This window comes from Podarcis tiliguerta (genome assembly GCF_965153285.1).
Source record: "Podarcis tiliguerta genome assembly, chromosome: 3".
In the NCBI taxonomy this organism is placed as follows: Eukaryota; Metazoa; Chordata; class Lepidosauria; order Squamata; family Lacertidae; genus Podarcis; species Podarcis tiliguerta.
The window spans coordinates 18,628,868-18,647,165 of NC_139536.1; the positions used below are offsets into that span (position 1 = coordinate 18,628,868).

Sequence of the window (18,298 nt, forward strand, 5' to 3'; positions counted from 1 at the left end):
GCAAAAGTACCGTAGGCTGCCTTTAGAGGGCACTCCTGTTTAGCATTAGAATAAGTGGAGGCCTCTGGGCGCAAGCAAAGCCAAAGGGGATAAGACAACAGGCCGGGCCTTGTCTGCATTGTATATAGTTAAACCAGTACTGCATCACTTTAAACAGTCATGGCTTCCCCCAAAGAATCCTGGGAAACGCAGTTTAAGGGTTGTTTAGGAAACCTCTGTTCTCCTCATAGAGCTACCATTTCCAGAGTTCCTTGCAATTTCAGGTTGATTGTTAGCCCATTCTGAGAACTGCCTGAGAGATGTTAGGAGACCCCGATTCACCTTGTCCCTAAACCAGCAGAGGTATTTTTGCTGTGGCGGTTTTTACAGATTCGTAAACCTTGCCACAGCCAAGAAACTATTGAAGTGGTGTGCCATAAGACAAAATGAGATTCAAAACGAAAACAAAACACTCTTTCTGTTGCTGTATGATTAATAGTCCATCAAATCACCAGATCAAACTTTCTTACACAAAAAAGGCTTCTGTAGCTGCTTAAACATCAAGATGACAGGTTCCTGCCTCTGGTTTTGGCTTGGAAATGACTGCAGACAGAGTCCTGCTCTTCAGAAAAAGTGTGTCAGGGCTTATACTGTGTTCAGGCTGACGGAACGGAGGAGAGTTTACAATTTTGGTCCTGCTTTTCAGCTCAAAAGTTGAAAATGATGGGAGCTGTAGTCCTGCAGCTTCTGGGAGGCCTCCTTGACCCACCCTACCCCACCCCACCCTCAAGCTTTCCAAACTTTTTAGATATGCATCATTTCACAACATGATAATTCAGTTTGACTAGCAAACCGGAGGTTAAAGTCACCCTTTTCCAGCCCCCGGCGGAGCATGGGGAGCGTTTGCGTGACGCACCTACACACTGCAGCCGGTACACTTAACATGTTGCGACACAACATTTGGAAAATTCTGTCCTATCAAGAGGAAGGGCGAGCACCGCCACCACTGTACCAATGAGACACAGCACAAATGCTCTCCACAGTCCTGAGAAAACCCTTTAATCCCTCAGGAAAAAAACTTATTAATGTATGTGACAACAGCGGCTTGGATTTTGGTCGCCCCCAAATGGAGGGTGAGTGAGGTCCCTGGTAAGGAGGGCTGGCAATTTAAGATGATAGAATATGCAGAGTTAGCAGGCCCAGCAAGTAGAATAAGAGAACAAGAAGAACAGGTCTTTAAAGAGGAGTGGAAATTTTTTGTTGAGAATGTGGGGAATAATTGAAAACGCCGGCAAGTACTAAGGTAAATTCAACAGTGCAACATACCGTATTTTTCGCCCCATAGGGCGCACCGGCCCATAGGGCGCACCTAGTTTTTTTGGGAGGGAAATAAAGAAAAAAAATGTTATTTCCCCCCCAGGCGCGGGGCTGGGGCGGGGGAAGCCCGAGCTTCCCCCGACTCCAGCCCCCAGAACAGGCTGCTATCCGCAAGCTGTGGCAGAGCTTGCGCTTGCGGAGAGCTGCGCGAAGCCCGAAGCCTGGGGGGCGCTGAGCTCAGTGCGCCCCAGGCTTCGGGGTGCAGGCAGCTCTCCGCAAGCCGTGGGAGAGCTGCGCGAAGTCGTGCAGCTCTCCCAAGGCTTGCGGGTAGCTTCCTGAAGCCTGGAGAGCGAGAGGGTTTCAGTGTGCACCGACCCCTCTCGCTCTCCATGCTTCAGTGAAAGCCTGCATTCGCCCCATAGGACGCACACACATTTCCCTTCATTTTTGGAGGGGGAAAAGTGTGTGCTATAGGGCGAAAAATACGGTATTTAAAAGGCATGTAAAAATGGGGGGGGGGACTAATTCAGATGGATATGCAAGAATATGCAGGAATTGTGGGATAATTGAAAGAATGTTGGAAGGGGAAGGAGGGAAGTCGTTGAATGTATGGGTATAATGAAAGGTTTTATTTTATTCTTTGGTAGGTTTATGGATGTATACTTTTCTTTTTGTAAACCTACCAATCAATAAATAAATTTTAGAAAGGGGCAAGGTTAGAAGTAGATGCACAAACCATTTTTATTTTTTTAAAGCAAGGCTCCTTTTTTTCTGCCCTGCGCTCTGTCTGCACCTCAGACCCAATGTGTCAGGCAAGACGGGGCCTCTGTGGCGGCATCGCCTCCTCCTTGCCCGCTCTCCAGCAGCCACTACAAGCTGCTCAAGGGAGCAGAGGCAACAGGATGCTCCCTTGCCACTGCTGCCCCTTCTCAGGACAAGCGCTAGCCTCCTTGAGCTTGGTTGTGGCATCACTTGTGGGGGAAATAGAGACATTCCAGGATCAAATCAGAAGCACTGATTTTCCAGCACTGTCCCTGGAAAATAGGGGCACATTTGGAGGGTATGCAGTCTGTAGCCTCCACAGACACACTGGGCCAACTGCTACTGCGTTTTCTGCATTTGCAGAAAATATGTGTCGATGCTCGGCCCACCACATGGCAGCACGGCCTATGTGGTTGGAGCTGTCGTGTGGAAAGGGGTCGGCTTGTTTCTGCCGTGAGAAGAGGTTGCGGTTGTGGTTGGAGGCGCAGAGCATTTTGCTTGCTTGCGATAGTGCGCCCTGGGGACCGATAGCTTAGCCACTGTAATAGATTGAACTGGGAAAAGGAGAACACCACCGAGCCGGTTATATCTTCAAAGTGGTGTAATTAATCGGATTAGGCTAATCTGGAGAAGACCACAAGGGAAGAACCTGGCGATTGGGCAGAATAATGGTGTATGAAATTCGGCTCTTGCTGAGGCGATTTATGCAGTCGGCTGGGGTGAGGTCACACCGCTCGGAAACTTGCTTTCTCTTTGGCCCGTGGGAAGTCCGGTTTGCATTGCGACACCTTCCGTGGAACTGCCGTCTGATTCTTGGTTGTGTAATCGTTTCCTGTGAATTTAGAAGCAGCTACTCTGTGCTTGACAAAACCCTTTGCATGTTTCTCCCCCCACCCCACCTCACCCCCCAGTCTCCATTCGGTTCAGGCCGTGGACCGTTGAGTATGAAGTCAGCCTGCGACTTTGAAGCCAAGTGTCAGTGCAAAAGCAAGTCCTTATTTCTATACAGAATAGTGTGGGTGGGGAAACAACCTCTTTCAGCTCTGGCAGGCAACTTGTGGCAGGCATGTTGCAGCCTTCATTTTACCCTTCTCCCAAGCAAGAAGAGAGAGACAATGAATGAATGGTGGGAGAAAGAAGGGGTGCCTTGTCCACTTTTTGCTTTGCCCCAACAGCCACAGTGGACACACTGCATCCATATCACTCCCCCCCCTCTCCCCAGCAGCCCCCAACCTCAAAAAGATTGCTCACGGCCGACTTCCAGCTCTTTCGGTGATATGCTGTCCTATAAACGCTCCTTTTGTGCGCTCAGACATCTCGTAGGAAGCCTCCTTATGATTTTCTGTTTTTTTAAAAAAATAAAATAAAGAAATGGGAGAGAGGATTAGATAGAACAGTTTACTACCTTTCACCTTTCCATTGAAGGCAGCACTGCTGTCTCTGGAGGCTACTTCCTGATTGGGTAGTGCTGGCATAGGAAGACTGGAGCTGGATGGAAGACTCGGCTTAAAATAGGTTGAAAACACACACACACACACACACACACACACACACGCAGAGGCATCATGAAGTCCACAAAGCTGAACGGTGGAAGACATAGACCTGTATGTCCTGCCCAATGCGCCCGGTTGAAAAGGGCAAATGTCCACACAGGTCATGCTGAAATGACAATAGCCGGCTGAATGCTTTTTCTAGAAATTTTGGGCCGGTCGCCTTTTCCCCTTGGCCTTCCGCTGCTCTGTTTGTGTGCACAAGAGTTTCAAGTTGCTGTGTAGATCAGCAGAATCTTCTTGGTTAGGGTAGTATGCATAAATATTTCTTAAGATATAAACATCCTGTATACTGCGTGGGGTGGGAGTGCCGATGGGGAAATAAGACAGGCTGGAACGCAGCAGATCATTGTATGAGTAGAAACCTGCTCTGTGCCCCCTCTCACTGTTCGGACATGGATTGCTTGTGTGTCTATGTTTTCTAAATGCTTGTCAGACATTCCTGCCTCCCTGACCTAGGAAGTTGTCCCGCTTGCACAAGGACTTCTGTTTGTGCTGTCACAACTTCTCTCCTCCCTGCCACCCCTACAGATCCACTGCAGAGGGGTAGGGGAGCCCCCAGAACAGATTCGGAGGGCACATGGTGGAGAGAAGGGCTGCAGCGGAAGTCCTTGCACAAACAGAATGACAGTTCTTTGGATGTGACACCCCCTTCCCATGCAACATGGGTGTTGCTTTAATCCAGGGCAAAGACGATCTGAGTGCTTTCTTCATAGAAATAATAGCATCACAGAGTTGGAAAGGGATGGCAGGGGGTCATCTAGTCCAACCCCCTGCAATGCAGGAATCTTTTTGCCCCGTGTGGGGCTCGAACCCACAACCCTGAGGTTCAGAGTCCCATGCTCTGCAAACTGAGCTATCCTACCTGCTTTGTGTTTATTGCATGCGGCCTGTGTGTCATGAGCCCCATGGAAGCTTCTTGGCAGGGTGAAGAGGAATGGGATGGAAGTGCTGAGCTTTGGTGGAGGGGAGGGACTGAGTAGTTTTTTCTGGACATCCTCTTCCTCGCCTCCTGATACTGCTGTTTCCGCAGCAACCAGGGAGGCACTTGGGCCTGGACCGGCTGGGTAGAGCTCACCTTTGTCTCCAAGGAGCTGCTGCCAGATGCTCAGGTTCTAACAGACCCAGCTTACTCTCAGGAGTGCCCTGCTTGCTTGCCTAGTCCCATTTCTTGGGACCTGAAATGTGTGAATCACTGGTCCCACCCTGCTCTTCAAAAGGAAGGGGGGTGTCCAATGCCTTGGCGTATGCCAGTCTGGACTTCTCCTGTGACTAGTTGCTGTAGGTCGTGGCATCATTAAAGGTAAAGGGACCCCTGACCATTAGGTCCAGTCGTGGCCAACTCTGGGGTTGCGGCGCTCATCTCGCTTTATTGGCCGAGGGAGCCGGTGTACAGCTTCCGGGTCATGTGGCCAGCATGACTAAGCTGCTTCTGGCGAACCAGAGCAGCGCACAGAAATGCCGTTTACCTTCCCCCTGGAGCGGTACCTATTTATCTACTTGCAGTTTGACGTGCTTTCAAACTGCTAGGTTGGCAGGAGCAGGGACCGAGCAACGGGCGCTCACCCCGTCGCGGTGATTTGAACCGCCGATCTGCTGATCGTTAAGTCCTAGGCTCAGTGGTTTAACCAACAGCGCCACCCACGTCCTCATGGCATCATTAAGTTGGCATAAATTGATAAAAAGTATATGTCCCTCAACGAGCTATCTTGACCCTGGTGCTAGTTCTTAAATTTAAAATGCTTAGAATTGAAATCTTAAGTTACAAATATTCAGTTCCGACACCTCTTTTTATGTTCTTGTTCTGAGCAAAGGAATTGCATATAATCGGTTTCTGAGCAGGGCTGTTTGTAGTCCTTTCTGCTGCAGTCATGGCATGCAGGCGCAGAAAAGAAGTATTCACTGTCCTGGGAATTTCAGCTTTTCATCTTAAATATTTTAGCACTCAAGGTTGCAGGAAGAGAGCTGGAAATGCATCAGCCTTGATGAAATTGTGGGGGGGGGGGGGGACTGGGGAAGGAATAGGGCTGCAGTTGAACAGGATTTTGAATCAATCCTGGAGATTGCTATCCTTTCCCCCACAACAGCAGAATAATAAATTGTGCAGAATGGCATATCCAAATATTATTAAACTGCATAAATGTATGCAGGTTGCAAGATTCTGTGTGTAAGTGGCATAGAGGGGTGAGAATAATTGTGCAAAAATAATTGTGCAAAATACACACTTTCCTGCGTCCTGACAATGTAAAATGAACTTCAGAGCCATAATGTACAGTGGTACCTGGGGTTAAGTGCTTAATTCGTTCTGGAGGTCCGTTCTTAACCTGAAACTGTTCTTAACCTGAAGCACCACTTTAGCTAATGGGGCCTCCTGCTGCCGCCGCGTCGCCACCGCGCGATTTCTGTTCTCATTCTGAAGCAAAGTTGTTAACCCGAGGTACTATTTCTAGGTTAGCGGAGTCTGTAACCTGAAGCATCTGTAACTTGAAGTGTATGTAACCCGAGGTACCACTGTATACTAATGGCCAGTTGCTCAAGCGGTTTTTGAAGGGGCTCCAGCAAATTTGTGGCCCTCAGCCAACATAGTTCAATGGAACCTCCATGGCTAAACATAGTGTAGCTTTCGAAATCGGTTGCTGTGGAACAAAGTGTTTGTGGATGTCTTCAAACCTGGCTGGCAATGACTTTCCCAGCTGTATCATGGGGTCCCTCAGCCCCATCAGGATTTGGCATGGTTTGGCAGCCTCAGCCAGAAGGAGCAGATGGGGGGAGGGGGCTGGAAGTCTGGGACCCAGGCGTGAAGGAGAGCTGGAAACAAAGGGGCAGGATGCAGCCTTGTCGCTGAGAACCAGGCATCCAGGTGCGATCAGACGCGCTTACCCAGAGCACAGTGTGTGTGTCTGTCTGCAGCAGACCTGTAGGGCGAGAGAGTCTCATAAGTGAGGAAGCACTGCCTCATCTTGAAATCCCTTGTGGGAGGGTGTGTTAGTCGTCAGCGCATCTTTGTAGCCGCAGTTCAGTTAGGAACTTCTTGCCTTGCTCATTTACTTTCGAACAGTGTTAGAAACTCAGATATATAAGCTAATATATAAGGCCCTGACACTGAGGTCCAGCTCCGAGGGCCGTCTGGCAGTTCTCTCACTGCGAGAAGTGAAGTTACAGGGAACCAGGAAAGTGGGCCTTCTCGGTAGTGGCACCCTCCCATCAGATGTCGAGGAGATAAATAACTATATGACTTTAGATGACACCTGAAGGCAGCCCTGTAAAGGGAAGTTTTTAGTGCTTGGTGTTTTATTATGATTTCATATTTGTTGGAAGCTGCCCAGAGTGGCTGGGGCAACCCTGTCAGATGGGCGGGATACAAATAATAAAATTATTATTATTAATCACCAAATGGCACCTTAAACCTAGATTACAGTCACCACAATGTCTAGGCGTCTTTTTTTTTTTTTTTTGCAGTGGGAATGATGATGCTTAATATAATCAGACCTATTATTATTATTATTATTATTATTATTATTATTCCTCTCTATATTTCTCGTTTGTTTTACACGAAAATTTTAGGACCAGTTTTGTATATGTGTGTGTTTTATTAAATATTAAAAGACAGAAATTTACAGAACTTTCTGAAATCTTAATTTACCTAGGATGGACTGAACTTTTTTGCAATTCCTTTCATATGGAACAGGGAGCATGCTTGTTTTCTCCTGCTCTTGAGGGTAGGACTCAAGGCATTGCCTTCAAGTTACAACAAAGGAGATTCTAACTAAACAATCGGAAAAACTTTCTGACAGTAGGAACTGTTCAGCAGTGGAACGGACTCCCATGAGAGGTGGTAGACTCTCTTTCCTTGGGGGTTTTTAAGCAGAGGTTGGATGGCCATCTGTCATGGATGCTTTAGCTGAGACTCCTGCATTGCAGGGGGTTGGACTAGATGACCCTTGGGTCCCTTCCAACTCCTATGTTTTTATGAATTTTGGGGCAGCGGCTCTCTTAACTGGATAGCCTTTCTTAAAAACAACAACAACAACACATTAGCACCATTTTATTCTCCATTCTCAGAATAACAATAAACATATTCCTCTCCCCACACAGGAACATACATAAAGAAAAAACCTTAAAAGCATTTGTATTGATTAGTCAAACCACTTCATCGGTAGAATAAAAATATCATTCTGCAGATCCCTGCAGGTTGCTGGTAGCCTATAACCATGCTTTTCCATTGCCACATAATAAATGAATTTGTACCGTTGAGTAAAATGTATAATAATAATATTAATAATAATAATAATGATAAATTTTATTTATACCCCACCCTCCCTGGCCAAAGCTGGGCTCAGGACGGCTAACACCAATAAAATCACAGTAAAAACATAAAGGGGGGGGGGGAGAAAAAAAACAATTTAAAATGCAGGTTAAAATGCAGTTTAAAATGCAGCCTCATTTTAAAAGTAGCCGATAGATAAAGACCATAAGGGGAGGGCAACATAAGGGTCAGACCGAGTCCAAACCAAAGGCCAGGCAGAACAGCTCTGTCTTGCAGGCCCTGCAGAAAGATGTCAAGTCCCGCAGGGCCCTAGTCTCTTGTGACAGAGCGTTCCACCAAGTCGGGGCCAGTACTGAAAAGGCCCTGGCCCTAGTTGACAGGGCATACCAGGAGAGGCGGTATGTGGGTCCTAGGCCGCATAGGGCTTTAAAGGTCAAAAGCAGCACCCTTTCAAAAACAACAACAATGGAGCACGAAACCAAGCAGTTTAAAAAGAAGTTGCTGTTGATGTAATTTCATAGAATCATAGAGTTGGAAGAGACCACAAGGGCCATCGAGTCCAACCCCCTGCCAAGCAGGAAACACCATCAGAGCACTCCTGACATATGGTTGTCAAGCCTCTGCTTAAAGACCTCCAAAGAAGGAGACTCCACCACACTCCTTGGCAGCAAATTCCACTGTCAAACAGCTCTTACTGTCAGGAAGTTCTTCCTAATGTTTAGGTGGAATCTTCTTTCTTGTAGTTTGGATCCATTGCTCCGTGTCCGCTTCTCTGGAGCAGCAGAAAACAACCTTTCTCCCTCCTCTATGTGACATCCTTTTATATATTTGAACATGGCTATCATATCACCCCTTAACCTCCTCTTCTCCAGGCTAAACATGCCCAGCTCCCTTAGCCGTTCCTCATAAGGCATCATTTCCAGGCCTTTGACCGTTTTGGTTGCCCTCCTCTGGACGCATTCCAGTTTGTCAGTGTCCTTCTTGAACTGTGGTGCCCAGAACTGGACACAGTACTCCAGGTGAGGTCTGACCAGAGCAGAATACAGTGGCACTATTACTTCCCTTGATCTAGATGCTATACTCCTATTGATGCAGCCCAGAATTGCATTGGCTTTTTTAGCTGCCGCGTCACACTGTTGGCCCATGTCAAGTTTGTGGTCAACCAAGACTCCTAGATCCTTTTCACATGTACTGCTCTCAAGCCAGGTGTCATCCATCTTGTATTTGTGCCTCTCATTTTTTTTGCCCAAGTGCAATACTTTACATTTCTCCCTGTTAAAATTCATCTTGTTTGTTTTTGCCCAATTTATATGTTGCCTTGTTAGCTCTGGGAAGGTGAACTTTGTCAATGGGCTGAATGGAGCCAAGTCGAGTTTAGGAGTTAAACGGTCCCCGTCTTGCTTCCTAGGTGGAGCCGTGGCTCAGCAAGTTCCGGTGCAAGCCATCCAGGTGCATCAGCAGACGTCTCCCACAACTGACAGCAGTACTGACCTCACCCAGACCTCTTCCAGCGGGACAGGTAAGCAGCCACCAAATCTCTTGCTGCCACATAACTCTGGGTAGGGAACGGGGAACTCTCATTTCTACCAGGGCCATTGACTCACAGACAATGACAACAACAACAATGTGTGGCTGTCCTGCCTTAGTACCCCTGGGCTTCCATCCCTTGGTGGCTGTCTCCTGTGGTCACCAGTCAGCTGACCTCTGTCTCTCCTATCAGTGGATTGCTGTTGTTTGAAACACCTCCCAGCCACGGTGCCCAGCCAATCGGGAGAGACCAGTGGGGGAGAGCACATGCTATTGGGCTCCACTGCCTAAGAACCCCCGTCCAACCTAGACCTAGGCCTTTTAGGGTCCTCTTTTTCCAGGACATGTCCTCTTTTTCATTGGTATGTAAAATGAGAGTCGCCGTTGCGATCTATAGTTAGAAGAAGAAGTCGGCAAATGTGTCCTTTTTTTTGCTCTTCAAAATTTGGCAACCCTACCTTTTTATCCAGGGAAGGGGTTGATGCCCAAAGTGGCTTTCTTCAGCCTTGCTTCCCTGAATGCCATTGGACTACAACTCCCATCATCCATGACCTGCGGCTGAGCTGGCAGGGGATGCTGGGGGTTGTAGTCAAACAAGGAGGACCCAAGCTTGAAGAACTGTGACCTTAATGGTTTTCTCTCTCTCCCCCCACCTGGCAAAGTCTGTTACCCAAACACTTAGTGAGGCTGGAGTCTTCCAGCTACCCATGTGGCCTGCATGAAATGAAGTGGCAGGATAAATCTGGCCCATGCTTGTTCTAGGCCTTGCAAGGCTTTCCTTTCACCCACACCTACATCCTTCCAATTGAACCTTCTGGTTCTGACTTGCAGTTGTGTAGATTTGCAGTCCGTATGCCCTGCCTGGGCTTATTGAGTGCTGTTGCAGAGGCACCTGAGCTCCCCTCCCCACCTTTGCTTGCACAGCTCCCTGCAATCGGAGCTTCTTTTAAAGATCATTCTTGTCCCAAGCACTGCTCTGCGCAAAAGTATATCATTGCTTACAAGGTCACTGTCTCCTTCGAGTTCAGCAGACCCTTGTCTAGTCAGTGCTGATAGGCCAGCAGGAGAATGCTTGAGAAACTTAGAGGAAAGTATTTGTTCTAATATAGTGTTACTCTAGTGCCATCTAGTGGGTGTTAGTTTGCATATATGCATGCATATATCTATATCTATATATGTATGTATATGTACGTGTGTGTGTGTATACAGTGGTACCTCGCAAGACGAATGCCTTACAAGACGGAAAACTCGCAAGACAAAAGAGATTTTTGTTTTTTGAGTTGCTTCGCAAGATGAATTTCCCTATGGGCTTGCTTTGCAAGACGAAAACGTCTTGTGCCTTTTTCTTAAAACCGTCAATGCATTCCTATGGGAAACTGTCAATGCATTTCCTATGGGAAACCGTGCTTCGCAAGACGAAAAATTCACAAGACGAAAAAACTCGCAGAACGAATTAATTTCGTCTTGCGAGGCACCACTGTGTGTGTGTGTGTGTGTGTATATATATATATATATATGTATACGTATATACACACACACACACACACACACAGACACAGTATCATACCTCTTGTTACGTTCGGTTCAGGAAACATCTTTTCAGGTTGCGTCCCGTGGCGACCTGGAAGTAATGGAACTGGTTACTTCCGGGTTTCGTCACTCGCGCATGCGCAGATGCTCAGAATGACGTCACGTGCATGCACAGAAGTGACGCGCAGACGCGGGTTGCGTTCTGCTCATGATGCGAACAGGGCTCCGGAACAGATCCCGTTCGCAACCATAGGTACCACTGTATACACACACACACACACACACTGATGCCTCATTTTGAGTCTGGCTCGTCGAGCGTCCATTTCTTCGAACGTCCGTGGCAAACCTGGAAGTACTGGAACGGGTTACTTCCGGGTTTGCCGCATGTGCAGAAGTTCTAAATCGCGCTTTGCGCATGCACAGAAGCACCGGCACTTTGTCCTGTGTTCTTTTTGTCTAGCATCCAGGGCTCCGAAATGGATCCCGGTCGCAAAACAAGGTCCGACTGTATACACACACACACACCCCAACTTTCTATTCAAAGGAGTTCTATCACGGCTGTTTCCAAACCAGCCCAATTCCTATTTCAGGGCTATTTTGTACACTGCCTGGTAGCAAAGTGGGGTTTGCCACTGACAGTACTCTCAGCAGAGAGTTGCAGGCAGTCCCAATTTGCTGATGAGGACCCCTGCATGGCACATGAATATATGAAAACAAACCAGAAAAACTGGGGCCCTTCCTCCCAAAAAAGGAGGTGAAAACTGTGGGGTTTTCCATTGAAAAAAAAAGTGGGGTGGGGGACCCTTGAAAAATGAGAGGGGACAGCTCCCCTCAATCTTTCCACATGTTTTCAAGGCCTTCACATCTCTATGTGTGTCTCGCACATTCCTTATCTCTCTTTAGGTGTACACTTTAACATACCGCTGACAAAGCATAATGTATAGGAGTGTGGTTGTTATTGTTTTTGCAAAATTTGAGAGCTGGCTGGATTTTCCAGCAGCCGGCTCAAAGAGAAGGAGACCTACATATGCAGAGAAGTGCATCTTATTCTCAGCAGTGTATTCCAGTTGTCTTGGCGCTGACGTGTGCTCATGTGCATAACCCCTGTTCCCCCCACATGCCAGCCATGACATCTGTTTTCTGGCAGATGTTGGGAAGCCCTGAAAGAATTGAACTTCCCATGTCAGCTTAATCCTGTGTAAAGCAAATGCATGCAATGAGCTGGTGATGGACCTCGGAATCCCACTGTGAGGTTTTCAAGCAATTGCTTGATTGGCTGCATGCAAAAATCCTCACTGGTTCTGCATCTTAAAAACAAGCAAGATAACAGACTGAAGCTGATGCAGCACGGGGGACTGAGGCATTGTGGGTGTGGTGCCATCTATTATTATTTTTAAATATATCTTTATTAATTTAAAATAAATACATTTATGAGAAAACAGACATACATACAAGTAAACAAACATACAATCAAACAAACAAATAACAGAAAAATCAAACCACCACACTGTAAGGTACAAGAAGATTAATATAATTGTCATCATATATACTCCTGATACTGAACACAATTATAAAACTTATAGAGAAGAAATTTATACAGTGGTGCCACGCCAGACAAAATTAATTCGTTCTGCGAGTTTTTTCGTCTTGTGAATTTTTTCGTCTTGCGAAGCACCACTGTGTATTGACAGTTTCCCATAGGAATGCATTGACGGTTTTAAGAAAAAGGCGCAAGACGTTTTCGTCTTGCGAAGCAAGCCCATAGGGAAATTCGTCTTGCGAAGCAACTCAAAAAACGAAAAACTCTTTCGCCTTGCGAGGTACCACTGTAACTGACTTCCAATTAATCTCACTGTACTTTATCTATCCATTACTTTATACCGCACATTTACACATTTCTTATATTATTTCTTTTTACCTCCCTGTGAACTTATATTTATACAATACAGGGATCAGTCTAATTCTGCCAAGATGTTTCCTTTTATTCCATAGTTTTCTAAATATTCTTAAAGATTCCCCAATCCTTACAGACTTTTTGTTTTGATTGGCCTCTCACTCTTCCTGTCGCTTTCGCTAGCTGCAGATATTTTACCATTAGGATTTGCCAATCTTCCATGTTGGGTATTGTTGTGTTTTTCCAATTTCTTGCTACTAAAATTCTGGCCGCCGTTACTCCGTACATGAACAATTGTGCCTTTCCCCCCCCTTTCTTTTGCCAGTGACCCTGCCAGCTACGATCATGACTTCGTCCGTGCCAACCACCGTAGGCGGCCATATGATGTACCCCAGTCCTCACGCAGTGATGTACGCGCCTACGTCAGGCCTGACAGATGGTGGCCTTGCAGTTCTCAATGCCTTCTCCCAGGCACCATCTGCAATGCAGGTTTCACACGGCCAGGTCCAGGATCAGGGTAAGACCGGAGGCGGACTTTTCCTTTACGTAGAATGCTCTTATCACCCTTCTGTAGCTTCAAAGGGCTCTCAAAGCAGCTTGCGGAACATTCTCGAAATAAAATGCGTTAATCTAGTAGAGCAGCAGGTGTCGCTTGGCGACTAGGTTAGAACGACAGCTCTCCCCAAAATCGTCTGAAGGGTGTGGGGCTGAGCTGTTGTGTCTTGCTCACCTCATGATGAAATCCGTCTTCCCTGATGCACAATGGTGTTTCTGAAAGAGTGAACGATCTTCATTCTGCCATGTGTTGCGTTCCTCAGAGCAAAGACAGACAGACAGACAGACAGACAGATAGCACCAGTAATGTGCATGGTGTTTTACCGAGTAGAGGAGCACAGCACTCTGCCCTGAGGAGCTTACAATCTAAAATTTGAACCAGAGGAAGGGGAAGAAAGTGGGGTCAAGGGAATACACAGGAAAGAATGTGTGATTATTTAAGTTACATCTGCTCAAGGTAAGTTGGGTTTGGAAAGAGATATGAGGATAATCCCAGAGAGGAAGATTTGAGAAGGGTGAAAAGGAGCAGCTACATGTCTTTGATGCATAGCTCAGTGGCAGAGTGCATGTTTTGCAGAAGGTCCCAGATTTGTAGTTATCTGTAGGGAACTCAGGTACCAGTTTGTAAGAAAGACCTCTGCTGGAGACATGTCAGAGCTGCTTGCTAGTAGGTAGGGTTGCCATATTTGAAACAGTGAAAATCGGGACAGAAAAGTTGTTGAGCTTTTTTAAACAACAACAAACCAATGGAGCTGCTTTATATATTTTAATACTTAAGCTTTATCAAAATATATACACATTTCTATTTTGGCGAGCCTCCACCCTGCATTTCAGCAGGAAATTTGGTGATCACTGCTTTTATAAAGCATATTTAGGACAGCTTTTGTTCAATAGAACATTTTTTGCTCTCTTTGAAACGACTCGTTTTGTTTCTAGCTTTAATGATATTGGTTCTGGCTTTATTTTCGTTTATGGCACTATGATTACACCTGAATTGTTCTGCATCATTTGAAGGTGGTGCTGTTGGCACTGTTAGTTTTGGATAGTGGCTAATGGCACACTTGTGATTTTTTTCTTTGGCAGGTGGAGTCCCTCAGGTGTTCCTGACGGCACCATCAGGAACAGTTCAAATCCCAGTCTCAGCTGTCCAGCTTCACCAGGTTGGTTCGCCTTAGACTTAAACTTCCCCCAGACTGGGACTGCAGTCCTATTGAACCTTAACAGATTGTGCTTCTGAGGAAACGGGATTGTGCTGTAAGGCTGGCTGTAATTTTCTTTGCACCCTGTTGAACATGTAGCAAGATACACAGCTCCCAGGTCTGTTTCCCAAGTTGCCTTGTGTACTGAATTGCAGCGGTCCCATTTTGTTACATTTCCCTATTGTTTCATTCAAGCTTCAAGACTCCTAGGGATGGAAGCAGACAGTGGCCTGGTTCGCACATAACACTAAGCCAAACTTAGTGTGAACAGGCAAGCGTGCTAATGCAACAATTAGACAATCACGGCTGCTTTACTCCCCACTCCTGCTGCTACACTGCCAGGAGCTAAGTGTTACAGTCAGGCCTGGGTTTATGATTTATCTCGCTCCAAACAAAGAAAGAGGAAACCAAGGTTTGTTCTAGGCTTACTGCTCTTGGAGTGTTTGGCAGCTACAAACCACAGTTAAACTATGTGCTGTGTAAGTTCTTCCTTTTGTCTGTCCTCATTCTTCCAACATTGAATGGCCCTGAGTTATAATATTCTGGGAGTGGGTTATAAGCTTATCTTCCTACATTTTTCTCAGCGTACATCATCTGTCATATCCCTCATTACTTGCCTTTTTTCCTAAAAATAAAAAGCCCCAAATTATGTAACTTTTCCCTGTAGGGTAGTTGTTTCATCCCCTTGATCATATTGATTGCTTTTTCTTAATGTTTTGATGAGTACATCATATTTGCGTGATCGTGTCTTGACTTACTATTATCCTGAGACACACACAAGCTTTGTAGTCCTTTCGCTTATCCTTTGTCATCAAGCTATGATTAAATTAGGAAATCCCTAATTAACTTAGCTTTTCGTTTCATCCAAACTGTGAAACTATGGTTACTAGCATTGGAAGAAATCAGGATCTTAAACCAATTTCAAAATGGTTTAATATCCTGACTTGTTCTGCAGCTGGTTACCATAGTTTCCTGGTTTGGCCGAAACAGGAAACTATGGTTAGTTAGACACTTTCTGGTGTAATTTCAGCCCACGCTATAGAGAAGGGGCTTTGAGATTTGATAGTCTGAACCAGCTCTGAATTCTGTTCATACAAGAAAATGCCACCTTTAAGTAAAACAAATCCATGTATATTCTTCTCTGACTACTTTAATATGTGTACCTCCATATGGTGAAATAGTGAGAGAACCATGTGAAATTAGAAGCAAATGGTGATTGCATCAGACAACCAGTCTGTCCTGTGACAGTTGAGGCCATCATGCAATTGCATTTCCTAAGCCAGTGTTTCCCGATCTTCTGAAACCTGCGTTCCGAATCTTCTTTTCTGGATGAAGGCACACCTCATTCTTACACTCAAAAGACAAATTCACCATCACTGCCTGCAACCAACTTTGTATTTTATATGACTTAATCATTTTTAGTATTAAGATTTTTTTTTAACTGCCTTGGGAGAGGGAGGGGTGGTATACAAATGTAGGGTCGAGATAAGTAAAATAAGCATGTGCTGTTTGAATGCAAGCGCTCCTTTGCTTAACAGTTCTCCTTCGTTCTTTTGTCTCCCCAGATGGCCGTAATCGGGCAGCAGTCCAGCAGCAGCACCAACTTGACAGAGCTACAAGTGGTCAACTTGGACACGTCGCATAGCTCCAAGAGTGACTGAGCAACTCTGGGGGTCGGGGGGCGGGAGGGGGAGAACCTGGGGGGCGGAAGGAGAGAGACAAAGGAGAAGGTGTGTCCCTGGCACCCAAACCTGCAGTGGCTGCCTCCAGTTTTTGAGGCCTGTGCGTGGCTCGAGGACCTGCGGCGCTCCCCAAAACTGCACCAGGATCTCTGCGGTCCCTATTTTTCTATGGACTCTGTCACTTATTTATTGTTGCCTTTTTCACGTTTTCTTTCCTTTTCTCTCAACACTTCACACCGACACACACGCGCACAAATACACACACACACACTCAAAACACATATTAAAGTGGCTGTTGAGGCCAGCGGCAGGGAGCTGAGCCTGGGCTGTAAGGGGGGGGGCGGGGGGGCGGTTTGCTTTGTTACCTTTGGACGCTGCATATACAGTGCTTTTATTTGTGTGTGTGTGTGTTTGTTTGGTTTTGTTTTTCCCCTCCTCACTCCAGCCAAAGAAACGTGTCTCTCGTGGGTGGGGGAACTTTACTCTGCCATGTGTATATAATATATAGGAAGAAAACAACCCTCCTTCTGTCGTCATCGCCAGAGCGGGAGTTCCTTCTCCCCCTCTCCGCAGTGTGTCTCCACGAACTTCCTCAGCTCACAGTCTCCAGCCTGAGCAGCCAAGACTGTGGCGGGGAGATAAGCTGGAACGCAGAAGGGTCCGAAGCCATCGTCATCCAAAAGGGAGTCTCTTGTTTCTGCTGTCATTTTATTTTCACTTTTAACCTATGCTGGAGCAAAGGGTCATCTCTCTCTCTCCCCCTCACCCCCCACCCCCATCACCCCAGGTTCAGGTTGTCCAGCTGGCTTGCAGCAATGTGCCTTCAAGCAAATCAGTGATGCGTTGTGGCCTGGCCTCTGCACAGCGACCCTTGCCTCTTACGCTTGGCTTGCAAAGAGGGGTCGCTCCCGCCGGTGCCCTCCTTCTCCTTAGGCTCTGTTGTGGGTGGGTGAGGAGAGGCAAGAGCACATTGGCGGCAACCCTGGAACCGTTCCTTCCCTCGAAGCTTGTGTTTGGTTGGTGAGAACCCACCGGCTTTAGGAGTACGTGCCCCGGGGGGGTGCGAGCAGGCAGCGGACACATTTCACTGCCAGACACCGCCCTGCCCACTTCCTTGGGTCATACCCAGCAACCCTTAAGCCCCATCGTTGCAACGGAAGCATCCTCTCGGGCGAGCTTTGTTCGTTTTTGCAGAGGCTGCTCCTCTTGAGAAGGTCGATGAGATGAGCCACCGTCCTTTTTCTAAGTAATCGGGGAGAAGGGTGTAAAGGAACCAGTGTCGGAAGCAGAGGGAAAGCTCTATTTTTGTAAGTTTTGAACTCCACAGGCCTTCCCAAGACTGTTGTGCCCACGATTTGAGACCTCTCACCCCAACCCTGATCAGGTAGTCCACGAAAACATGGTGATTCGTCCCCTTGAAAGCGTGTTCCGCCTGCCTCTGCTGCTTCCAAGTCTGCCGTCCTCAGTTGGGACTGGGTAGGACTCAAGAGTGGTGGGAACGCACCTCCCCTGCAGGAGAAAGGCAGCGCCGGATGAGTAAGGCGACAGCCGCCGTCAGGTCCTTGTGCTTTAGAAAATTCCTAATCGTGTAGATCCGTGGTTCGGTGTCAGCAAATGCAAAAAAACAAAAAGGGAATAGCCGCAAGGGAGATCGGGAAGGGCGTTGTGCTTCCAATGGGAGGGGTGTGCGTGTGATGAAGCTATCCCACTGGGGAAAGCACTCTGCCGTTGGATAGTTTTCTTGCCACACAATCATGCACTTCCTTTTAACCAATCCAGAAGTGGCGCAGGAAAGGAATTATTCATCCCCCTTCCACACACACACACACACACGCGCACACACAGACACAGGCCTACTTTGGAGCAAGGAGGCTGCAGACTTTTAGAGAAAGGAAGCAGCTGCTGTAACCTTTTTTTTAAACTAAAAAAGACAAAAGAAGCCTTCGGGGGGGCGGGAAAGGACTTTATTTTTCTAAATGTTAAACTCAGTATTTATGTAATTCTCAAAGGAATTAAAGTCTGGCTCCTGTACAGTT

General features: G+C 46.8%; 1 protein-coding gene across 2 annotated transcripts in view; it reads left to right on the forward strand.

Moving 5' to 3' along the window:
- SRF (serum response factor) overlaps positions 1-18,298 on the forward strand; it is a 69,627-nt gene extending 51,329 nt beyond the window's left edge. For both annotated transcript variants that reach the window (XM_083433080.1, XM_083433081.1), the window contains 4 exons: positions 9,284-9,394; positions 13,152-13,343; positions 14,465-14,541; positions 16,146-18,298. In XM_083433080.1, the coding sequence (XP_083289206.1) occupies positions 9,284-9,394; positions 13,152-13,343; positions 14,465-14,541; positions 16,146-16,241 (476 nt within the window). In that variant the 3' untranslated portion in view covers positions 16,242-18,298. The remainder of the gene's footprint in view (positions 1-9,283; positions 9,395-13,151; positions 13,344-14,464; positions 14,542-16,145) is intronic.